Raw genomic sequence first — 27,610 nt, forward strand, 5'->3', positions numbered from 1 at the left:
TCGTAATCTGTTTATGATTTGAATGAATTTTTCATTTTTTATAGTATCGTGTTGAACATGTGTATACTGGTTTTTGTGGGGTGCCATAAAGTCGATCATACATAGATGATGGCAGAGCGAAACAGAAGTCTCTTGGTTCACGACGACGACGACGTCCGATCAGAAACCAGATCAACAAACATGTAAATATTATAAAGGCAATTCCAAAAATAATTCCAAGTAAAATGGCCACGGATAAGGGGTTAATTCCATATCTAACATTTCCATTTCCAAAGAAAGGTTCCGGACTTGTAGGTTGTACAACTCGAATATTATCTGAAAATAAAACAACATAAAACATACAGATATCATTTCAATTAAATAGCGAGATTAAAAAGATAATTCTGTAGAGCCTAGTTAGTGGGTAAGACGCTAGCTCGTGTAACACTATCTTAGTGATAACAGAGATCAGTTTAGTAAGGTTACAGATATCATTTCATTTAAAGATAGATTTAGATAAAGAGCTAGCCATTATTGCTATAATAGTTCGAAAATAGATAATGTTAATTGAATAATTTGAAAATTTCGTTCAAATTACTCTATTGCCAGCGAAAATAAATATCAGCCTTTGAAGGTTTGGCAAGACGCGTGCAATAATTTGAACCACCGTGCTGGTTGTTCGAAGCTAAGTCTCGCTCCTCCATTTTTAGCTTAAATCAATATATGGCTGAACTGTTCTAATTTATTTAATATCGGAGAAATCCGATGCCATCGAGAGTTTATTATGGCCCGGATAAGTTAATTAATGTCTTATTAATAATTTAGGAAACATTCAGCCCTAAAGAAAGACCTGCAATAGATTTAGATCTTGCATAATGTATGTTTAAATAAAAAGATAATTCTGTAGAGCCTAGTTTTAAGCAGGGCCGGTCGTACATCGTGGGCCTAGCCTGGAGGTCGGGTGTTCGATCCCTGCATTGGCCGAGAAAGTTCATCCAGATTTTCCGGCGTTGTTCTGTCTTGTCAGTGATGCAGGGCGAGGCGCCTGACAAGAACAGCTGTCTAGTCGTTCGGATGGGACGAAAAGCCGAGGTCCCGTGTACACATCGCCGTGCACGTAAAAGATCCCCTGGCAGTTGGAATTCGAAATAAGAGTAGGCCGTTGTCCGGGCAAAATTTCCCTCGTACCACACTGTATGGCGGATGCCCGTCTTCCTTAGCCCAGCTCGAAGCAGAACAGTAGGACGTTAAACCCCATTTCATTTCATGACGTCCATCGCTGTTGCTATCATGAAGACACAGGAGATGAAATGGAATGGGAGTTTAACGCCGTATTCTGCAGCAAAGGTGTGATCAAAATGTATTTTATGGATTATATAAGTGATGAGTTTTAGTTAAAGCTTCTGCACCAACAGTTTCCTCCCACTGCTAAAGACCCCTACGCGCGACGGAATTATAGAAATAAAATTGAACCATATGTTAGTCCCGAAAAGAACTAGTTTGTGTTGAGTGGACGTTAAACCCCATCTGTTTTCGTGCCACCCGAACGACAAGATATTGTTCCCAGTCAGTCCGGGGCGTCTTGCACCACTGAGAAGGACAAACCAAACTTGAAAATACCGAAGAACTTTGAGAATGTCAATAGATAATGATCGAGGAACATACTAGAATCGGTTTGTAGCATATCTGAACCACGGTGTATAATTATAGCATTTAGAGGAGAGCAAAAACTCGTCATTGCGTCCCCTAACTTCGCCCTGGTACTGTACAATAGATGTGAAACTACCGACATGGACACCGTCACACTTCTCCCGTCAAAACGCAACACCTAGTAACACACGTTTTTCTTATTTTGAGAAAACAAAGGAAAACGTAATAAATGAATATTAAACCCCAGCTTATCCATTGATTTGACTATTGAGTTACTAGGTGTTTCTGTGGCATACTATATAGGCAAATGAAGGAAGTTGCTAGGTTGTGTCATGGGTTTAACTGCTTACAAAATCAAAAGACTGGAATATCTAGTACAACAACAGGAAGCACATACAAATTTGGTCCTAACTCAATTTTGATATAAAAAAAGTGGGTTACTAGGTTTAGACTTTTGACGGGAGACTTCTGGAAGATGATAAATGTGAAACTTACCACAGATTTTACCATAAGCAAATGGTGGACAACGACAGTAGAAGTCATCAATCCAGTCTATACAAATAGCACCGTTTTGACACGGCCGCGAATTACAATCATTTAAATTAATCTCACATCTTGTACCAGAAAATCCTGAATAATAGGTAAAAACATCAATCGTTAATATTCTTCTTAGCTAACAAGTTACTACACTAGGGGGGATTTACAATAACAGTTAGAGCAGTGATTCTCAACTAGTGTACCGCGAGATCATCCTAAGTGTGCCGCGGAATTTTGAACGGCACACTAAGAAAATGCGAAAAAACCACGTGATTCTAATTGAGTATTCACTGGTGTCTATTGATAAATTCATAGCTGTGTTTTTCTCTATTTAGTTTGAGTCATTCTTTGTGTCTATGACTAGTCTCTGTCTACGGTTTCATATATATTTATCCAGGTGTACTACCGCTATTTTTTCATGTGTTCCAAGGTGTGCCGTTGGTAAAAACTGTTGAGAACAACTGGTATAGAGAATAGCAGGTGTGTTGAGTTCTGGGCCAGAAAAGGTTTTTAATGGACCTGATGAATTCAGGAATTCATAGGTCGAAATAACCGTATACTTTCGACGTGGTTACATGGTGATCAATAGATACATATGCAACCGATATCTGCAGAATCTTGGCGATGCCTGGAGCCAACTCCTTCATTGTATGGCCCAAAATACAAGTATAGGACCAACTCCTTGGGTTTATGTTCTCAGATACAAGTGTAGGGCCACCTCCTTGACTGTATGTCCCCAGATACAAGTATAGGGCCAACGCCTTGATTATATGTCCCTAAGATTCAAGTATAGGACCAACTCCTTGATTATATGCCCGCAGACACAAGTATAGGGCCAACCCCTTGATTGTATGTCCCCAGATACAAGTACTGGGAAATGTCAGAAAGATGAACCTTTTAAATATACAAATGAAATAAACTCATCATTCAAATTAAGTATATCAGAAGTTAATTTTTATATCACTCTTTGATTAGATGCCTGGTGCCGTCTCCTCCTCTGCCCACCAATCCACCACCCTCGCGACTAATGGACGATGAATGTGAGTTTTAAACAAAGTTGGTGAAAACTGAGGAGGAAGGGTGTTGTTAAATCTGGAACCGTGTATGACGATTACCAAATTATAAAACACTCTTACAGAGTCTAGCCTATACACCATTAGACAAGACGTGACGTAGAGACTGACATACCTTTCGGACAGTCACAGTTAAACTGGCCATCTTGATTCTCCCAGCAAAATCCATCATTTCTACATGGCATCGGGTTACATGATTCATAAATCGCTACTACATTACTCACATCTACAGTTGAAAAGAATAACAAGATTATATTTAAATTTGCATAAACATCATCTATTCTATAAACATTCTATAAATACTATCTATTTTATAAATACTGTCTATAATATAAACACTGTCTATTCTATAATTCTATAAACACTGTCTATACTATAAATACTGTCTATACTTTAAACACCGTCTATTTTATAATTACTGTCTATTCTATAAATACTGTCTATTCTATAATTCTATAAATACTGTCTATTCTATAATTCTATAAATGCTGTTTATTCTATAAAAACTGTCTATTCTATAATTCTATAAATACTGTCTATTCTATAAACACTGTCTATTCTATAAACACTCTCTATTCTATAAATACTCTCTATTCTATAATCACTGTCTATTCTATAAATACTGTCTATTCAATAAACACTGTCTATTCTATAAACACTGTCTATTCTATAAACACTGTCTATTCTATAAACACTATCCGCAAGGTCGGCTTAAAGCCAAAACTCTGTCCATAGATCCCCTGAGCTCATAAGCCTGGCTCGTCTTAATAATACCCAGAACCGCAATGGTTATAGGCCTACCTATCACGTGGCATACATGTTGTTCGTAGTGCTTAACGTCTGCTTCCATCGCAGACAAGATGTCTTATTTTAGGGATCCAAAACAGCTAGCTAGAGCTCGAAGCGCGACACTCTAGACCACTAGCCCCCCCCCCCCCCCGGTTGCATACATGCCCAACCAGTAAATTGTATATCTATTACGACCAACTGCGAACGTACCAATTGATCCAATCAGCAATGGTTATACATACCACGTGACATATCTATCCAATCGATTAACTTTATACCTACCACATGATTTACCCGTCCAAGAATTTGGACATGCGCAATAATAATCATGTGTCCAGTCAATACAGGTAGCACCATTCTGACACGGATTTGGATCGCAGTCATCTAAATTAATCTCACAAACTTCACCCATGGTACCTGAAAACCACATAAAATAGGGTTTAACGTCCTACTGTTCTGGGGATCACGTGGCTAAGTGGGTAAGACGCTAGCTCGCTAGCCTGGAGGTCGGGTGTTCGATCCCTGCATTGGCCGAGAAAGTTCATCCAGATTTTCCGGCGTGGTTCTCCCTTGTCAGTGGTGCAGAACGGAGGGGCTGACAAGGAAAGCTGTCTAGTCGTTCGGATGGGACGAAAAACTGAGGTCCCGTGTACACATTGGCGTGCACGTAAAAGATCCCTTGGCAGTTGGAATTCGATATAAGAGTAGGCCGTAGTGCCGCTGTCCGGGCAAAATTTCCCTCATAGCACACTGTATGGCGTATGCCCGTCTTCATTAGCCCAGGTTAGGAGCAGAACTGTAGGACGTTAAACTCCATTTCATTTCATTTCCTACTGTTCTGCTCCGAACTGGGCTAATGAATTTGAGCATACGCCAAACAGTGTGCTATGAGGGAAATTTTGCACGGACAGCAGCGCTACGGACTACTCTTATTTGGCATTCCAACTGTCAGGGGGTCTTTTACGTGCACGCAAATGTTTACATGGGACCTCGGATTCTCGTCCCAGCTTCCCTACGCTAATGATAAGGGGACACAACGCCGGTAAACCTCGAGGAAGTGTCTCAGTCAACACCAGGAGCGAACCATGGTGAATTCTAGAATATGTCCTGATGTTTCTATATATTAAAGACAAACACTAAACAAATGGACCCTCAAACTACTTTGAGAACAATAACGTCTTTAGGGGCCCTGGAGCCTACCACACTCCCGGGCTCATTCTCAGTCGACCCGTGATGAAGAGTGGTCTATAAAGATGTGATAACAAACCTTTCATACAGGCACAGGTAAAGTTATTGATACCGTCTATACAGACGCCATCTTGTTGACAAGGCCGTCCAGCACAATCGTCGATATTAGTCTGACAGTTTCTACCAGTAAATCCAGGCACACAATAACATAAATAACCACTCTTTAACACTTCCTATAAATCAATATAAACTAATGTAAACTTCAAATGAACATAACATGAAATACAGTTTGTCTTCAAGAAGAACCTTTATCAGAAGAGTGTGTTCTTTCAAATAGAATCGATTCTAATCTACTTATGAAACGCAATGAAATGGGGTTTAACGTGCTACTCTTCAGCACCAACCGGGATAATGAAGACGGGCATAGGCGATGCCATGTGCTAAGGGGGAAATTTTCCCCAGAGAACCCAGGGTGTTCGTCCATCCGATCAACTAGACGTCGTCCCTTGTCTGAACCTTCGTCCTGCACCACTACCCAGGGTAGACCACGCCGCTGGAAAATCCCTGAGAACTTCATCGGCCTACGTAGAGATTAAATCGGGACCTCATGTTTTAGTGTGCTAAGCCAGTGCCTTACTCACTGAGATACCGTGGCCTACTATAATACTATTAATGCAGGTTGCAATTGTATAGACTGCGGCAGGACCGTAGCCAGCTTGCTGGCTGCGGGGGGGGGGGGGGGATCAGTGAAGTTTTTAGGGGGGGGGCACACCCGGCACAGTCTACAGTAGGTATTTTAGAGCTATTGTCGGCAATTTTTTTTTCGGGGGGGCAAAACATTTTTTCAGGGTGACATTGTTGCCCCCCGCTGGCTACGGGCCTGGTCTGCGGTGGAAGCGGACGTCAAATAAATCTATTTCACACACACATTCTCAGCTATATTGTCAATGAGAAATAGAACTGGGATAATTGCATTTTTTATATCCATGTATACCTTGAAATACATACATGTATATAATTTCTGTTTTCTTACCTGACATGTTCCGCCATTTTCACACTTATTGTAACAAATTTGTTCTGAAACATAGTATATCATAATAATGGAATTAGACATTTGCGTAGAGAGGGGGGGGGGGCATTCAATCAAAGAGTGGATATAAATTAAGGTATTTTGAAGCTGCCCTACTTATTTTGAATAAAGAGTTTATTTCAATGTTTTTTTAATATTTAAAATGTTCCCTGTTCTCACATTTCTTTCGGAGTACTAGATCATATACATAAGTCTTTAGGATTATACAATCAAGAAGCAAGAAACCTCTGCACGTCACTAGAATGGGAAGTTCTAAGGTCTTCGTTGATTGGCCGAAAACACAGATTGATTGATTGTTTCTATCATTTGTGACAGATCGACCAATCCCTAGCTGAGTTGTAGATGGTAGTTAAGAAGATGTACATACCCAATTGACATGTATCACCTTGGTAACCAGGGGGACAGGAACAGTTAAAGGTACCAGGAATACCTTCCGTACAAATCCCCTGATTGAAACAGGGATTCGGTACACACTCGTTTACATCTAAAATATACAAACATTTTATTCAAGTTATATCAACATGAATATATTTCTAGTAATATCATAAATATATATATATATATACATTATAGCATCTGAAGACGGAAGACGCCTTTTATGGACAGACAGTCATGTCCTGATGGGAAGTATATTAGAATGAAATAAGAGAGGTATATTTAGCAATTTTTAACTGGGCGTATTCTTAATTTTGTATATGCATACACTAGCGCTGCACGGGTCGTGCCTATAACTCCGAAACTGTATGTGGTACGCACACGCCACCTGGCCCATGTTACTCCCCGGTCCGAGCAAGTCCTATACACCAAATTGCAGCCTCGGAACAGCCTCGGTGCAGCCGCCAATCATGAACAGACAAAGAGATAGACAGACAAACAGATAGATAAACTACAGTCACATTAGTATGATGTAACTGGGTTGTCAAACTAGTGCGCCTCAGATCTGAGATTGATTTTGATGTTGTTGCGAGGTAACCTGTCATATCTCTTAGAGTCTCCCACTTCCCAAGCTATTATGTAAATAAATTCACTGTTGTAGTTTCGAAATAACCTATTATGGGATCGAATTGAATATCGTACCTGTAACACAGTTTGACCCCATGTAACCAGGTGCACACGTGCATTTGTAGGTACCGGGTGGCCCTTGTTGACAGGTTCCGCCATTATAGCAAGGTTTAAACTCTTCACATTCATCGATATCTAAAAACAAACATTAGCAAATTAATAAACATCAAAAATTATTCCTTACAAATTAATAAAACATCAAACATTATTCCTAACAAATTAATAAACATTAAACATTATTCCCTACAAATTAATAAAACATCAAACATTATTCCTAACAAATTAATAAAACATCAAACAAATTAATAATCAAAAATTATTCCTAGCAAATTGATAAAACATCAAAGGTTAATCCTAACAAATTAATAAAACATCAAACGTTATTCCTAACAAAATAATAAAACATTAAACATTATTCTTAACAAATTAATAAAACATCAAACATTATTCCTAACAAATTAATAAACATCAAAAATTATTCCTTACAAATTAATAAACATCACAAATTATTCCTAGCAAATTAATAAAACATCAAACATTATTCGTATCAAATTAATATAACACCAAACATTATTCCTAACAAATCAATATCTAACATTATTCCTAACAAATTAATAAAAGTGAAATATTATTCCCAACAAATTAATAAAATATCAAACATTATTCCTAATAAATTAATAAAACGTCAAACATTATATCTGACAAATTAATAAAACAGCAAACATTAACGAGTTAATAAAACAAAAGACGGGCATGCCATATGTCATGCAATGTGCTATAAGGGATATTTCGTCCAGACAGCCTACTCTACACACATGTGTTTGACAATCCATCCGAACGACTAGAGGCTATTTCCTAGCCAAGCCCCTTTCTATTCATATCAACTAATGGATTCCAACCTACCTGTCTCACATAGGTCACCAACAAAACCATAACTGCACGTGCATTGAAATTGTCCTGGCCTTGGTTCAGAACATGTACCATTATTTAGACATGGTGATGGGTTGCATTCTTTTATATCCATCTCGCAGTTTGCTCCTGTAAACCCTGCAGCGCATGCGCACCTGTACCTGACCCCTGGTAGAGAAATACATCGTCCTCGATTGCGACATGGCTGAGACAAGCAAGCATTAATCTCCGATTCACAAAACTTGAAAAATAAAAAAATAAAAAATGTCCATAACTATAATGTGAAATGAAATGAAATGAAATGGGGTTTAATGTCCCACTGTTCTGCATCAACTGGGGTAATTGGACGTCTAGATGTCATGGAGACAGAGAGAAATGGGGTTTTACGTCCAGTCGACACAAACTAGGTCATTTCGGGACAACATATGGTTCAATTTTATTTCAATAATTCGATTGCGCGTAGGAGTCTTTAGCAGTGGGAGGACCAGGGGAAAACCCACGAGGTTGGACGGGCGATCCTACTCCTTGGCACGTACAACCGGGGAATCGAAACCACGCCAGTTGATACAGCGCGCACGCGTTAACCATTCGGCAACCCCCACCCCCTCCCCTGTGGAGATATCATACAGTGCGTCATGACAGAAACGTTGTACGGACAGCGGCGCTACGGACTACTCTTATTTTGAATTCCAAAGTTCTAGTGTTCTTTTACGAGCATGCCAACCTGTACACGGGACCTTGGTTTTCGTACCATTCAAACCACTAGACGCTGTTCTATTGTCAGGCTCTCAGCCCTGTGCCACTGGCCAGGAGGAACCACGCCGGAAAATCCCGATGAACATTCTTGGTCAACGCAGGGATCGAACAAGGGACCTCCAGGTTAGCGAACCAACGTCTCTGAAGATCCAAATAAATATCTTACCTGTCCGGTGTACGTGTTAGAACACTGACAGTAGAAACTACCTGGCCTCGGTTCTGTACAGGTGGCGTTATTCAGACAAGGCTGTGACGTACATTCCTCTATATCAGTTTCACATAACAGACCTGTATAACCTCGTCCACATGCACATATAAACGTACCAGGCGGACCTAGAAATATAGAATAATTACACTGGGTATATCAGGTGAATAGATTTGTTTTACGAATCGAAGTTATACAGGCAGAATGGTATTTATTTCTTGTAGTATTATTTTAACAAAATCGGTCCCACCTTTGCAGGAAATATTGACGTCACCCCGTCACATATCGTAACCGGCGTCATGGACTTAGTGCCTCATTAGGACAGAGGACTTGGCAAGGGACAATCTATAATCGTTCGGATGGGATGAAAAATAGATGTCCCGTGTAAATGATATCTAAGAACGACAATTTATTGTCCATGTTCACTAGCCTTTAGAATTTATCAACAGCCGTACGGCAGATACACTGAACATGTGGCTTAGCGCCGATAAATGCAAAAAAACATGGCGGACAGATGTTAAAATTATTTCAAACCGTCATGTTAATTTCGTGGTTAACCAGTTCAAATTTTACCTTGTGAACAAGTAGCGCCATTTTGACATGGTTGATCAGCACATTCATTTATATCTACTTGGCACTGACTACCAGTAAAACCTACGTCACAATCACATTCATATAAACCTGGTCCTGGTTGTCGACATACTCCACCTATAAAAAACCAAACACGGGGGACGCTTTCTAGCCCCGATGGAGCAACACATGGCGGGAACCCTGTGCTCAAAAGCAGGTCTGGGGTTCATCATGGAATTCTTGAGATACACAAACTGGAAGTAGTATATAAGTAAACATGCAACTGTCCACCCTACATTTCAACGTTCCCGTAACCAAACTTTTTAGGCCTCAAAATCATGAATAGTCAACATAAATCGCTAGGCAAAAGGTGGGATGGCAAAGACTATTAATAATTTGTACAACAGTCGTGTGTAAACAGATTGTAAGAATTAATTTTGTCATGCGTTGTGACGGTATTTGGATCCAGCTCACCAATTATTCCTACGTTATTTTTAGTCTTTCTCTCCCTTTCCCTTTTCCCCCTTTTGCATGGTGATCTTTGTTTACTTTTTGGTGTAGAATCGAAAAAAAAGGGTTTGAATATATAGATTTTCTGCCAGGTTTTGGTGAATATTCATGATTTTGAGGCGGAAGGCTACGAGCTTTAAGATTTTGGTTAGGTTGCAATGTAGTGCGGAAAATTGTATGTTTTTTTGGTATCTACTTCCAGTTTGTGTATCTCAAGTTTTCCATGTTGAATCTCATCTGTGCTTTTGAGCAAGAGGTTGCTCCATCTGTGGGAACCAGCGTTTTACCCAACAACAATGTGGGTCAATGTTAGAGCCGGATTAAAAGACGAGAATTAACATTAAAGTCAATGGGGAAATCTGCATTGGTGATCTGTGGCCATCTGTAACCACATATAGAACTCAGACTAGTGATGCGAGTTATAAATAGACAATTTTTCCCTTAATTTTTTTCTCCCCCTCTTCCTGCATTTTTTGGTTGACTTTTTGTTCTAGAATTGGAGAAAGGGATAAAACTTGCAATTTCATAGCAGTTTTGTGTAATACTGATGATATTACAGCGGAGGGATAGTAGTGTAAAGTGTCTTTCTGCAGAGCAATCATTGTGTCAGAAGTGAGATTTTCACCCCAGTCAACATCAAATCCCCGCAGCAAAAAAATCGAAACGGTCAACCCCCTACAAAATTATGATGATCAGATTGCCAAATGTCGTCCCCATTGTGCCTATAAAGATTGGAACCAACGGAATGTTGAGCAAAAAGCTACAGTCTGTGATGTTACAGCCATTTAACATTGAAGTCAATGGGCATTTAATGGCAGTCTGAGTCCTGATGAAATAGAGTTATCTTACCATTGCTACAAGGCCGTGATAAACATTCATCTACATCCTGTTGACAGTTTTGACCAGTAAAGCCTTTCGGACAGATACAGGTGTATGTTCCGGGTTGATTCTGTACACATTCAGCTCCATTTTCACACGGTTGGCTTACACAGAGGTCGATTTCACTTTGGCATGTTTCACCAGTAAAGCCAGATACACACTGACAAATGAACTCGCCAGGGTTGACACTGTTCGAGCACGATCCACCATTCTTGCAAGGCGTGATGGCGCACTCGTCAATATCTGTAGCACATGTTAGTCCAGTAAAACCGCGTGTACACTGACAAAGGAAAGTTCCCGGGGTGTTGCTGTTAGAGCATGTTCCACCGTTATTGCAAGGATTGCTAGCACATTCGTCAATATCAGTAGCACATACCGCTCCAGTAAACCCAACTGCACAGATACAATTGAATTCACCAGGAATGTTACTGTTGATGCACAATCCACCATTTTCGCAGGGATTGCTTATACATTCATCTATATCGGTACCACATGTTGCCCCAGTGAAACCCGTTGTACACTGACAAGAGAAAACACCGGGTGTGTTGCTGTTTGTACAAGTTCCCCCGTTGCTACATGGATTGCTGGCACATTCGTTTATATCGGTAGAACATGTCGCCCCGGTAAACCCAACTGCACAAATACAAGTGAATTCACCAGGAATGTTACTGTTGATGCAAAACCCATCGTTTTGGCAGGGATTGCTTGTACATTCATTTATATCCGTATCACATATTGTTCCAGTAAAGCCTTTTGGACATTGGCAAAGAAATTCACCAGGGATGATGCCGTTCGAGCACGATCCGCCATTAATACATGGGTTCGTAGTGCATTCGTCGATATCATTTTCGCAATATAGCCCAGTGAAACCGCGCAAACACTGACAAAGGAACTCACCAGGGATGACACTGTTCGAGCATGATCCACCATTAGTGCACGGATTGCTAGCACATTCATCAATATCATTTTCACAATAAAGCCCAGTGAAACCGCGCAAACACTGACAAAGGAACTCACCAGGGATGACACTGTTTGAGCATGATCCACCATTAGTGCACGGATTGCTAGCACATTCATCAATATCATTTTCACAATAAAGCCCAGTGAATCCGCGCAAACATTGACAAATGAAGTCACCAGGCGTGTTAGCATTGATACAAGAACCAGCATTGACACATGGGTTGCTAGCACATTCATCAATATCACTGTCGCAAGTTAGCCCAGTAAAACCTCGTGAGCACTGACAAATGAACTCCCCAGGAATATTACTGTTAATACAATTTCCTCCATTGTTGCATGGGTTCTCGGCACATTCATCGGTATCTCCTCCACAGGTTACTCCAGTGAAACCCGGGGAACACAGACAATTGAATCCACCACCAGGGGTATCTTTTTCGATGCACGTTCCACCATTTATACATGGGTTAGACTCGCATTCATTTATGTCAGTATCGCATTGGGTCCCAGTAAATCCTAGTACACACTGACAGATAAAATCCCCAGGGATGTTACTGTTGGTGCATGTTCCACCATTATTGCACGGGTTGCTAGCGCATTCGTCTACATCGGTGTCACAAGTACCACCAGTAAAACCTCGGAGACACTGACAAATAAATTCACCAGGATTGTTGCTGTTCGTACAAGATCCGCCATTAGTGCAAGGGTTGCTAGCACATTCATCTATATCTGTATCACAGACTGTCCCAGTAAACCCCTGTAGACACTGACAAATGAATTCACCAGGCGTGTTACTATTCGTACAAGATCCGCCATTACTACACGGGTTAATAGCACATTCGTCGACATCAGTATCACAAGTCGTCCCAGTAAAACCTAGTGCACACTGACAAAAGAATTCCCCAGGTATGTTACTGTTCGTACAAGATCCACCATTATTGCAAGGATTGCTAGCACATTCGTCAATATCATCTTCACATGTTAGCCCAGTGAAACCTTGTACACACTGACAAATGAACTCACCAGGGATGTTACTGTTGGTACATGACCCTCCATTGCTGCAAGGTTCATCTGCGCATTCATCCTTATCACCTTGACAAGTTACTCCAGTAAATCCTGGAGCACATTGACAAAAAAATCCACCAGGAGTAACCCTTTCGATACACGTTCCACCATTAATACAAGGGTCAGACTCACATTCATTAATATCTGTGTCGCATGTTGGCCCAGTAAATCCTAGCACGCATACGCAAATAAACTCTCCAGGAATGTTGCTGTTGGTGCATGTTCCACCATTACTACAAGGGTTAGTGACGCATTCGTCAACGTCAATATCACAGATAGTCCCAGTAAAACCTCGTGGACACTGACAAATGAATTCACCAGGATTGTTACTGTTACGACAAGTCCCACCATTTCTACAGGGATTGCTAGCACATTCGTCAATATCTGTATCACAGACTGTCCCAGTAAACCCCTGTAGACACTGACAAATGAATTCACCGGGCGTGTTACTATTCGTACAAGATCCGCCATTACTACACGGGTTAATAGCACATTCGTCGACATCAGTATCGCAAGTCGTCCCAGTAAAACCTAGTGAACACTGACAAAAGAATTCCCCAGGTATGTTACTGTTCGTACAAGACCCGCCATTATTGCAAGGGTTGCTAGCACATTCGTCAATATCATCTTCACATGTCAGCCCAGTGAAACCTTGTACACACTGACAAATGAACTCACCGGGGATGTTACTGTTGGTACATGACCCTCCATTGCTGCAAGGTTCATCTGCGCATTCATCCTTATCACCTTGACAAGTTACTCCAGTAAATCCTGGAGCACATTGACAAGAAAATCCACCAGGAGTAACCCTTTCGATACACGTTCCACCATTAATACAAGGGTCAGACTCACATTCATTAATATCTGTGTCGCATGTTGGCCCAGTAAATCCTAGCACGCATACGCAAATAAACTCTCCAGGAATGTTGCTGTTGGTGCATGTTCCACCATTACTACAAGGGTTACTGACGCATTCGTCAACGTCAATATCACAGATAGTCCCAGTAAAACCTCGTGGACACTGACAAATGAATTCACCAGGATTGTTACTGTTACGACAAGTCCCATCATTTCTACAGGGATTGCTAGCACATTCGTCAATATCTGTATCACAGACTGTCCCAGTAAACCCCTGTAGACACTGACAAATGAATTCACCGGGCGTGTTACTATTCGTACAAGATCCGCCATTACTACACGGGTTAATAGCACATTCGTCGACATCAGTATCGCAATTCGTCCCAGTAAAACCTATTGAACACTGACAAAAGAATTCCCCAGGTATGTTACTGTTCGTACAAGACCCGCCATTATTGCAAGGATTGCTAGCACATTCGTCTATATCGTCTTCACATGTCATCCCAGTAAAACCTTGTAAACACTGACAAATGAACTCCCCTGGGATGTTACTGTTGGTACATGACCCTCCATTGCTGCAAGGTTCATCTGCGCATTCATCTGTATCCCCTTGACAAGTTACCCCTGTAAATCCTGGAGCACATTGACAAATGAATCCACCAGGGACGTCAATTTGAATGCACGTTCCGCCATTGATACAAGGGTTACTGTCACACCCATTAATATCACTATCACATCTTGCCCCAGTATATCCCAGTGCACACTGGCAAACAAACTCTCCCGGGATGTCGCTGTTGGTGCAAGTTCCACCATTATCACAAGGGTTGCTAGCGCATTCGTCTACATCACTGTCACATACTGCTCCAGTAAACCCCGGTGGACACTGACAAAGGACCTCACCAGGGATGTTGCTGTTTGTGCAAGTCCCACCATTACTGCATGGGCTGCTAGTGCATTCATCAATATCTGTACCACAGATTATCCCAGTAAAACCCAGCGGACACTGACAAATGAACTCTCCAGGTGCGTTACTGTTGAGGCATGTTCCACCATTACCACATGGACTGCTAGCACACTCGTCTACATCCGCATCACATATTGCCCCAGTAAACCCTAATGCACACAGACAAACAAACCCACCAGGAGTACCACTGTTGGCGCAAGTTCCACCATTACTGCAAGGATTGCTAGCACATTCGTCAATATCAGTTTGACAGCTCGACCCAGTAAACCCCACAATACACGTGCACTTAAACTCTCCGGGTATTTCGCTGTTTAAGCAGGTCCCACCATTTCTGCAAGGGTTGCTAGCGCATTCGTCAATATCTTCGTCACAGGTAAGTCCAGTAAATCCCCTTGGACACTGGCAAAAGAACTCACCCGGAATGTTACTATTTGTACAGTTTCCTCCATTGTTGCACGGTTCTTCGGCACATTCATCTTTATCACCTTGACACGTCACCCCAGTAAATCCTGGTGCACATTGACAGCTGAACCCACCAGGGATCTCACTTTCAATGCACGTTCCACCATTAATACAAGGGTTATTCGCGCATTCATTAATGTCTATTTCACATATACCACCAGAGAATCCCAGTGCACAGACGCATATAAACTCACCGGGGACGTTACTATTGCTGCAAGTCCCACCATTAGTGCAGGGGTTGCTGACGCATTCGTCCACATCAACATCACAAACTGTTCCAGTGAAACCTCGTGGGCACTGACAAATAAACTCACCAGGGATGTTACTGTCGCGACAGGTTCCGCCATTATCACAGGGGCTGCTAGCGCATTCGTCAATATCAATATCACAACTTATCCCCGTAAATCCTCTGGAACACTGACAAAGGAACTCACCAGGGATGTTGCTGTTAGAACATGTCCCGCCGTTATTGCAAGGGTTGCTAGCACATTCGTCAATATCAATATCACAGATTGTCCCTGTAAAACCCAATGGGCAAAGACACACGAACCCACCAGGAATATTACTGTTGGTGCAGGATCCACCATTAGTGCACGGATTGCTGGCGCACTCGTCTACGTCAGTATTACATACAGTTCCAGTAAACCCTGTCGGACACTGACAAATGAACTCTCCAGGGGTATCACTGTTGGTGCAGGTCCCGCCATTATTGCAAGGGTTGCTAGCACATTCGTCCACATCAGTATCACATATTGTCCCTGTAAATCCCACGGGGCATAGACAAATAAACGCACCTGGAATGTCACTGTTGGTGCACGATCCGCCATTATTGCAGGGGTTGCTAGCGCATTCGTCCACATCAGTATCACAGATTGTCCCAGTAAAACCCTGTGGACAAAGGCACAGGAACTCACCGGGGATGTTACTGTTGTTGCAAGTTCCGCCATTGCTACAGGGATTGCTGGAGCATTCATCCACATCAACATCACAAACTGTACCAGTAAACCCTCGGGGACACTGACAAATAAACTTATCAGGAGTGTTACTGTTAGTACATGTTCCGCCATTACTACAGGGGTTACTAATACATTCGTCAATATCTTCGTCACAGGTAGGTCCAGTAAATCCTTGTGAACACTGACATAAGAACTCACCCGGAATGTTACTGTTTGTGCAGTTTCCTCCATTGTTGCATGGCTCTTCAGCGCATTCATCTTTATCACCTTGACAAGTTACCCCAGTAAATCCTGGTGCACATTGACAGCTGAACCCACCAGGGATCTCACTTTCAATACACGTTCCACCATTAATACAAGGGTTATTCGCGCATTCATTAATATCTATTTCACATATTCCACCAGAGAATCCCAGTGCACAGACGCATATAAACTCGCCGGGGACGTTACTATTGCTGCAAGTCCCACCATTAGTACAGGGGTTGCTGACGCATTCGTCTACATCAACATCACAAACTGTTCCAGTGAAACCTCGTGGGCACTGACAAATGAACTCACCAGGGATGATACTGTCGCGGCAGGTTCCGCCATTATCACAGGGACTACTAGCGCATTCGTCAATATCAGTATCGCAACTTATCCCCGTAAATCCCCTGGAACACTGACAAAGGAACTCACCTGGGATGTTGCTGTTAGAACATGTCCCGCCGTTATTGCAAGGGCTGCTAGCACATTCGTCCACATCTGTATCACAGATTGTCCCAGTAAATCCCAGTGGGCAAAGACACAGGAACTCACCAGGAATGTTACTGTTGGTGCAGGATCCACCATTAGTGCACGGATTGCTCTCGCATTCGTCTACGTCAGTATTACATACGGCTCCAGTAAACCCTGCTGGACACTGACAAATGAACTCTCCAGGGCTGTTACTGTTGGAGCAGGTCCCGCCGTTATTGCAAGGGTTGCTAGCACATTCGTCCACATCAGTATCACAGATTGTCCCTGTGAATCCCACGGGGCATAGACAAATAAACGCACCTGGAATGTCGCTGTTGGTGCACGATCCGCCATTATTGCAGGGGTTGCTAGCGCATTCGTCCACATCAGTATCACAGATTGTCCCAGTAAACCCCTGTGGACAAAGGCACAGGAACTCACCGGGGATGTTACTGTTGATGCAAGTTGCGCCATTGCTACAGGGGTTGCTGGCGCATTCATTCACATCAACATCACAAACTGTTCCAGTGAAACCTCGGGGACATTCACAAATAAACTCACCCGGGGTGTTACTGTTAGTGCAAGTTCCGCCGTTGATACAGGGGTTACTAATACATTCGTCAATATCTTCGTCACAGGTAGGCCCAGTAAATCCTTGTGAACACTGACATAAGAACTCACCCGGGATGTTACTATTTGTGCAGTTTCCTCCATTATTGCATGGGTCTTCGGCGCATTCATCTTTATCACCTTGACAAGTTACCCCAGTAAATCCCGGTGCACATTGACAACTGAACCCACCCGGGATCTCATTTTCAATGCACGTTCCACCATTAATACAAGGGTTATTTGCGCATTCATCAATGTCTATTCCACATGTTCTTCCAGAGAATCCCACTGCACAAAAACAGAAAAACGCATCAGGGATGTTACTGTTGCTGCAAGTTCCACCATTATTACAGGGGTTGCTAGCACATTCGTCCACATCAACATCACAAACTGTTCCAGTGAAACCTCGTGGGCACTGACAAATGAACTCACCGGGGACGTTACTGTTGCTGCAAGTTCCATCATTATTACAAGGGTTGCTGGCGCATTCATCCACATCAACATCACAAACTGTTCCAGTGAAACCTCGTGGGCACTGACAAATGAACTGACCGGGATCGTTACTGTCGCGACAGGTTCCGCCATTACCACATGGGTTGCTAGCGCATTCGTCAATATTAGTATCGCAACTTATGCCCGTAAATCCCCTTGAACACTGACAAAGGAACTCACCAGGGATGTTGCTGTTAGAACATGTCCCGCCGTTATTGCAAGGGTTGCTAGCACATTCATCAATGTCAGTATCACACACTGTACCACTAAATCCTCGTGGACATTGGCAAATGAACTCTCCGGGGTTGTTGCTGTTAGAACATGTACCACCGTTGTTACAAGGGTTGCTGGCGCACTCGTCTACATCAGATTCACACACGGTGCCAGTAAACCCCAGCGGACACTGACAAATGAACTCTCCAGGGATGTTACTGTTGGAACATGTTCCACCGTTATTGCAAGGGCTGCTAGCACATTCGTCAATATCATTTTCACAGATTGTTCCATTAAATCCTTTGGGACACTCACAAACAAACTCGCCTGAAATGTTACTGTTGGTGCAGGATCCGCCATTATTGCAAGGGTTGCTGGCGCATTCGTCAATGTCATTGTCACAGATGGTTCCATTAAACCCCACAGGGCACTGACAAACAAACCTACCGGGTATATCACTGTTAATACACGTTCCACCATTACTGCATGGATCGCTGGCACATTCGTCTACATCAGTATCACAAATTGCCCCAGTAAACCCCTGTGGACACTGGCAGATGAACTCACCAGGATTTTCACTGTTGGAGCACGTTCCACCATTAGTACAAGGGCTACTGGCGCATTCGTCAACATCAGTATCACAGGTCACCCCAGTAAACCCAAGCGAACACTGGCAGATGAATTCGTCCGGGATGTCGCTGTTGGTACAGGTTCCACCATTAGTGCAAGGGTTGCTAGCGCATTCGTTTATTTCAGTATCACATATCGCTCCAGTAAACCCCGGCGGACATTGACAAATGAACTCACCAGGGTTGTTGCTGTTTGAACATGTTCCACCGTTATTGCAAGGATTGATGGCGCATTCGTCAATATCAGCATCACATATTGCCCCAGTAAACCCCTCCAGACACTGGCAAAGGAATTCACCCGGGATGTTACTGTTGGTGCACGATCCGCCATTAGTGCATGGGTTGCTAGCGCATTCATCAATATCATTTTCACAGATCGTTCCATTAAACCCAGCAGGACACTGACAAACAAACTCACCGGGTATATCACTGTTAATGCACGTTCCACCATTATTGCATGGATCGCTGGCACATTCGTCTACATCAGTATCACAAATTGCCCCAGTAAACCCCTGTGGACACTGGCAGATGAACTCACCAGGATTTTCACTGTTGGAGCACGTTCCACCATTAGTACAAGGGCTGCTGGTGCATTCGTCAACATCAGTATCACAGGTCACCCCAGTAAACCCCCGCGAACACTGGCAGATGAATTCGCCCGGGATGTCGCTGTTGGTACATGTTCCACCGTTATTGCAAGGATTGATGGCGCATTCGTCAATATCAGCATCACATATTGCCCCAGTAAACCCCTGCAGACACTGGCAAAGGAACTCACCCGGGATGTTACTGTTGGTGCACGATCCGCCATTAGTGCATGGGTTGCTAGCGCATTCATCAATATCATTTTCACAGATCGTTCCATTAAACCCCGCAGGACATTGACAAACAAAATCACCGGGTATGTCACTGTTAATGCACGTTCCACCATTATTGCACGGATCGCTGGAACATTCGTCTACATCCGTATCACAGATCGTCCCGGTAAACCCCTGCGGACACTGGCAGATAAACTCTCCAGGAGTTTCACTGTTAGAGCACGTTCCACCATTAGTACAAGGATTGTTTAGACATTCGTCAATATCACTATCACAGATCGTCCCAGTAAATCCGACGGCACAACTACATTCGTATAAACCTAAAAAAAAACAAACGTTAAACTGTCAATGAATAAGAGAAATGGGGTTTAACGTCCTACCGTTAAACCGTTAAGGGAGAAATTAAAATTAAAAAACTGTGCAACAAAACCGAGAAATGTGCAATACTTAAAGTATATGATCTTACTTCACAAAAAGTTCCCGGTCCTAACACAGATGAGCTCAAAGTTTGTTACTCCTGAGGAATGAAGAGAAAATGACCAAATAGTATCATCTATCCTACAGGATAATGGTGGGGCAGCTTTCAAATCTTTCAAAGCTTTCAAATCTGGATACAAGCACAAAAATGCCCATGTGTGTCCGTGTGTTTTCGGCTTTTCTTTCACATAGATTTTCCTGTGGACGTATTATGTTGTCGCCTAAATCTGTAAGTCTGGAAGTCTATCAGATATTTCATTGTCTGAATGTCAACCATCTTGAAAATGGCCGCCATTTTAGATTTTCGTGTGGCTAATGAACTTTTTCAAAATAATAGTCCTCAGGGAGTATTTGTGCCAATTTTAATACTTGTATCCACATTTGAACGATTATGCTGTTTTTATACATTCAAACAAAAATTAACATATTAGGGCAACAGTATGTGGATCTTAGTCCCAGAGTTTTTAAACTCGGCAGCTGCAATGAAATGAAATGAAATGGGGTTTAGCGTACTACTGTTCGACTCTGACGGGCATGTGTCATAAAGTGTGCTATGAAGGAAATTTTGCCTGGACAGCGGCGCTACGCGCCTACTTTCATATCGAATTCCAACTGCCAAGTGACCTTTTACGTGCACGCCAATGCGTACACGAGACCTCGGTATTTCGCCCCGTCCGAACGCTTAGACAGCCCTCCGTCCTGCACCACTGATGAGACGAAAACCACGCCGGAAAATTCCGATGAACTTTCTCTGCCAACACCGGGATCGAATCCGCGACCTCCGGGCTAGCGCGCCAGCGTCTTATTCACTTAGCCACCGTGGCCCCTAACGGCAGCTGCATTAGCTAATTAATTATATGGTGTTCCAGGCTTAATTTGTCTCATTTCAGACGCGGACTCGATCGGGTAAAAGATAAAATTAAATACCTGGTTGATTTTGTCGACAGGTGGCGCCATTCTCACATGGTTGTAACACGGCACAAATATCGAACTCTTCCTCGCAAAGTGTACCTCTAAATCCTAGAGTACAGTTGCAATCAAAATTACCACCGTCACCTGCTACACACGAACCTCCATTAACACAAGGATTAGGACTACACGGGTTTATCTCCTCTTCACAGTCCTGTCCTGATGATTAAAATAAACAATTTAATAGCTATACCCGCACTCAAATAACAATTACTATTGTTTATTACACGGCAACGTTTCAATAAGATTTTTCTAGCACTAGAAGAATGCCCGGCTTCGCTCGGGGGTCATAACCCCGAAACCGGAAATGGTAGACTAACGCCACCTGGCCTATGTTACTCCCCGGTCCGAGCTACCTCTATACACCAAATTTCAGACTCGGGGCAGACCTAGTGTAGCCGCCAACCCCGAACAGACAGACAGACAAACAGACATATCATTTTTAGGGTGACCCACCATAAATAAATATCTCCATATATCTACTTATATCTCGACAATTACGCCACAATATTTATATATATGCCAAGCCTCAAATCAGTTTCACACAATTATAGTCACTAAATAAACGATCATGTTGTACTTAATAAGCTATGACCATTAATCATCTATAAATAATAGACTGAAAACTGGTTCCAAGTGTCGTCCATTACATCCAGACACTTTTGAGTAAAAGATAGGTTACGTGCCCTTGTTTTGAAATTAGTCCCGCTTAACCAGTCTATCGACCATTCTACGTCTGATTGACAGGTCGGGATAATCAAGACTACTTTTTTACGAAACATAACAGAAAGCTAGAACAAGAAATTGAATTTAGAAATAAGCACGTTAGGTAGCTCAACAATCGATTTAAGAACCTTGTAAAAGTAAAATGAAACTACTGCAAGTATCATGTTCCTGTCTAATCCGAGTGATTCAGAGATATTATTTGTACTAAACCAAAAGATGCCGCTCTTAACGGTACAGTTAATGATAAAGCGATTTAAAAAATGAAACGAACGTAATTTCTAAATCTGCTGTAATAACCAAGAAGCTTAATTTCACTGCTATTCAAAATCGTCAACAATAAATTTTTTACGGCTGTAATAGTTGATAGATTTGTAGAGAATTGCACGTGCCATGGCTATTTATAGTATCATATTGTCAGAAAGTTGGTCTCGGCACGGCGAATGTGTACGCTTCAGTGGTAGTCTCGAACTATCAGCGGTGGACTTTATTTCTGTAGAGCACATGGGCCACCCTATCATTTTATTTAACGGAGGTTGGATGGCCGAATAGTTTTACGCGTGTGCGTTAAATTTTAAAGGCTGTCATTGAGTCAAGTGACGAGGTTTCGATTTCCCGCTTGTACGTGACAAGGAGTAGGGGCGTCTGTCCAACCTCGTGCCCCCCCCCCCCACTGCTAAACACCCACTACGCCCATCGAATTACTGAAATTAAATGAACCATCTGTTTGTCCAGAAATGACCTAGCTGATGTCGAGTGGACGTTAAACCCCATTTCTCTCTCTCTCTCTCTCTGTCTCTCTCTCTCTCTCCAATCCAAGGGGTCTGTAGTTTTTGATGACATTAAAATAAAAGAGGATAGGACAATACTCCCTCACCCACCCACACCTACCCTCACCCACACCTACATACACACACCCAGACACACCCTCAACCATCTACACCCAACCCACCCCACCCTCACACCCTCACCCACACACCCTCAAACCCACACTCATCAAAAAAATCGAAAAAGCTATGGATGGAACCTACCTGTGTAACCTGGGAGACAATTACAGGTATAATTCCCAGGTGTACCCTGAACACACTCCCCACCATTAAAACATGGACTGTAGAATATACATTCATCAATATCTATCTCACACCTTCTACCTGTGATACCTACACCACAGGTACAGGCATAGGCACCTGGTGTTGTCTGAATACAGGTAGAGTTATTTTCACATGGTGAACTAGCACATTCATCAATATCTGATAAAAAACACAAAACAACACAGATGATTTAAATATACTCCTATATTTACAAAAACTCAGCCCTTTTATTGGGTAAGAGATAATATTTAAATTTTAAAGGGTACCTGGACCTATAATCACACAGTCCTAAAATATTTAAATTCCAAGGATTTTAAAGGGTACCAGGGCCTATATGCATATAGTACTAAACTATTTAAATCCCAAGGATTCTACAGGGTACCAGGGTACCAGGGCCTATATGCTTATAGTACTAAAATATTTAAATCCCAATGGCTATATTCACGTAGTTCTAAAATATTTAAATCCCAAGGATGTATCAGGGCCTATATTCATATAGTCCTAAATATTTAAAGGGCGCCATGGCCTATATTCATATAGTCCTAAAATATTTAAATCCCAAGGATTCTAAAGGATTTTACCCCTCAGCCAATGAAATGACTGCACCCGTACAATATTTTGGTTTATGTTTTCGTATGATCGATATTTGGAGGAACTCATTTCATCGTCTGCGTTTCTAGCCCAACATTCGCGGAACAGTGTTTTTCCACGCAGCACCAATCAGCGATCGCATAAATATCACATGACATTCAAATGTTAGGCTTCAATGCAGACGACGAACTGCGAGTTTCAAATATTTAACAAGTTCGATTTCACGAACATTTTTTCGGAAATTTTTTTTTGATTATTTATTTTTTGAGCCGGCAGACGACGAACATAAGGATTGGAACAATTTTTTCATGAATGTTCGGCTAACAGTTTCCATCGTGTGCGATAAAAGGGGGGGGGGGCATTTTTTAGCAATTGTCCGTAACACTCAGTATGTTCGATGGATAGATTTATGAGCCACAAACATCTATAACTAATTTCTGTTTGACACCGAGTTTCTTATGTTGACTTACCCGTTTCACACTGAGTTCATGTATATAAACTTACCCGTTTCACACCGAGTTTCTTATGTTGACTTACCCGTTTCACACGGAGTTCATGTATATAAACTTAACTTACCCGTTTCACAGAGATTTCCCGTGTAGCCAACAAGACATCGACATTCAAAGAAACCAACATTATCAATACAAATACCATTCTCACACGGTGAACTAGCACATTCATCTATACCTGATGAAATAAAACCAACATTATCAATACATATACCATGGTAAACTAGCACATTCATCTATACCTAATCAAATAAAAGTTTATTTTTGTTTTGGGTTATAGTGTAAAAAATCAGAAACACTAAACGAAACGAAATTATTGGAGATACATGATATTTATTGTCAGAAAATTCTCTCGGGCATTTCTTTTGGAAGGTTATATTTTAAGCTAAAAAAAATGCTAAGGGACAACAGGGCTAAATGTATTAATTTATGGCCAGCTCAATTTCGTCAAGCTCGCTGAGATGTAAATATAAGATTAGGTCACGAGATTGTAGGTTAGGGTTGGGTAAGGATTGGGGCTAGGTCCATCGTTAAGGTTAGCGCTAGCAATGTTCACATCTCGTGACCTTGGCGAAATCTGCAGGTGACTTTGATATTTAGACCTAACCCATAAGGGAGGTAATAGAAACGTCTTGACAACGTCATAAAATAGTTAAACCTGTTGGAATGAGATAATATAAACATGTTGACAACGTCAAAAGAGTCAAACCTGTTGGAATGGGGTAATATAAACGTCTTGGCAACGTCATTAATAGTCAAACCTGCTGCAATAAGGTAACAGAAACATCTTGACAACGTCATCAATAGTCAAACCCATAGAAATATATAAATAGTCTATTTATATATTTCTATGGTCAAACCTGTTGGAATGGCCTAATAGAAACATGTTGACAACGTCAAAATGAATCAAACCTGTTGGAATGAGGTAATAGAAACATGTTGACAACGTCATTAATAGTCAAACCTGTTGGATCTGAGGTACTAGTAACATGTTGACAACGTCAAAACGAGTCAAATCTGTTGGAATGAGGTTATAGAAACATGTTGACAACGTCATCAATAGTCAAACCTGTGACAATGAGGTAACAGAAACATCTTGGCAACACCTGTTGGAATGGGGTAATAGAGACCTGTTGGAATGGGGTAATAGAAACCTGTTGGAATGGGGTAATAGAAACCTGTTGGAATGAGGTAATAGAAACCTGTTGACTACTAACCCCTATCACAAAGTTTTCCTGTATAATGAATATTACAGGTACAAGTAAAATCTTCACCAGCAATCCACGTACACGTGGCACCGTTTTTACATGGGGCGGTGTTACAAGGGTCTGAAAAATACAATTAAACATATTAATAAATAAAACGACTTAGGAGAACGGGTAGAAGCTTCTCAGAGTTTTAATCATAAGTAAATATAAATAAATTAGGACATCGATTAATTTTAGGAATGGGTCTACTAACAATTTGCACGTACAGGAATAAGGTTTTTTTCGTAAATCAACGGTTTGGGGAAAAAGAACAGTCTATCATTGCCATAATAACAACAATAACAGGGCGCGGATCCAGGAATTTGTGCAGGAGGGGGTTAGCCAGGTTAGGAAATTTGGCAGTCCACCATCCTCTCTTAATTACGTAGGCATACATACACATTGGGCTTTTTAAAGAGAGAAATTCAACACACTGTTTGATGTCAACTTTTATAATGAATTAATAGGATCACACTGTGATTCAATTTCATTGATGCAAAGCATTGTTATATCACATGTCTATATCATTAGTTCGCGTTTTGATTGTCAATTCCATCCGACCATCTGATGATGAACTATAAAGCACAGGACCTTTACACTTTTCTCATAAAGTGTTGTTTTACAATCTATTTTTATGCAGCTGAGCAGAGTGAGGTTTGGACCCCCCCCCCCCAACATCCCAAGCCCCGGCCCCCACCCCTCTGGACCCCCCCCCCCCCCCCCCATGAATAACAAACTTTGGGAAGGCTGCTGGATATATATTCTACTGTACCAGAATATGGTGTTGTCGTAAATTAATGTTTGGGGAAAAAATAACAATTATTCATGACCATAAGAGAACGAGCCCATCCATAAATATTTTGAAGCTATTTCAGATTCTGTTCGCCACTAAAAGCTCACCTGGACTCTTACGCCTATTCACTGCACGCGTAACACAGGTAATCAATACGGTTATTGCAAGCGGTGAACAGATTCCAAAATATAGGCAACCTTTCCACAGGGACGGACTAGGGACCCTCACACTAGGGGGTTCCCGGTTTGTTGTCTTCCCCCGGGCGACAGAAAATTAGGAAAACCTGACCGCAAACCTCCAGAGAATACAAACCATTAAAAACGTCAAAGGAAAGTCTTACAAATTCAATACAAAAGATTTTAATTCAAGATTAAAAAGGCCACGACTACGTGAGAATAGAGTATGTAAGTTATTAAGGGTCCCGTCTAGGCTACCATACTTCTCAGTTCATCCCTATATGAGTGATTTACTCACTTGTTGCTTGCCTTTTGTGTCGGCTTATTGGGTTTTCTCTTTCTTCAGCTTTATACCAACTTACAGTATTGTTGTTAAGCATGTTGCCTTTGGTGATGCTTATTGCTGAAAATATTTTAATTTATATTTTATGATCCTTGATCAACAGACCAACGTAAATATTAAAGGAGCTAAATCGCTAACATTTGGGACCTAGAAATTGACACAAGTGGGTCGCAACTGATATAATACTATAATATGAATGTATATAAACTGATTTACATTCAATGGTTTCCGTTTTTACTCTAATTTCAAATCAGTTATGTTCCGCGAAATATGCCCGCAGTCTCAATCGAATGCAAATTTCTAGCGCCTGGTTATTCCAGTCTACAAACGCCGTTTGGTTTGGTGTCATATGTCTAGCCTCGTTCCTAGAGTCTCTTGCTAGAACTGGGACTGAAACGCATTATGGTACACGATTCGTGTACCAATGGCAAAATGTTCCGGTAAGATCACAGCATCAATGTTGATTTAAATTGACAAATAATTTGTGTTTTCAATGTTCAATTAGAGACTTAGCTACTTTAAGTAAAAATAACCATGCATGACTTGAGTCGGTCGGTTTGAATAATTTTTGGACTAAATGTTCGGGTTCTAAATAAAAGAAAATTAGATCGTGTGCGGTCTTAAACTCTGTGTTAATGGAAGGGAGATAACCATATTTATACTTTGACCAGGATTAAGACTACTAATTTTATCCCCATTTCTTGGCCTATCACATTTTTTTTAAACATTCCGACCAACTTGAACCACACGTCAT

The 27,610-nt window shown here is 41.7% G+C and overlaps 1 protein-coding gene across 1 annotated transcript; it reads right to left on the bottom strand.

Annotated features, from left to right (window-relative positions):
* Window positions 1–4,260: 4,260 nt before the first annotated feature.
* Window positions 4,261–27,610, bottom strand: LOC126812455 (neurogenic locus notch homolog protein 1). Its single transcript, XM_056098408.1, has 9 exons — window positions 27,595–27,610; window positions 23,267–23,356; window positions 17,333–20,257; window positions 9,200–9,366; window positions 8,344–8,518; window positions 6,674–6,790; window positions 6,250–6,293; window positions 5,296–5,449; window positions 4,261–4,445 (listed from the first exon to the last, which is right to left on the bottom strand). Exons 1-9 carry the CDS (start codon window positions 27,608–27,610, stop codon window positions 4,261–4,263), a joined length of 3,873 nt encoding a protein of 1,290 aa, XP_055954383.1.

The sequence above is a fragment of the Patella vulgata genome, chromosome 2 (genome assembly GCF_932274485.2).
Source record: "Patella vulgata chromosome 2, xgPatVulg1.2, whole genome shotgun sequence".
In the NCBI taxonomy this organism is placed as follows: Eukaryota; Metazoa; Mollusca; class Gastropoda; family Patellidae; genus Patella; species Patella vulgata.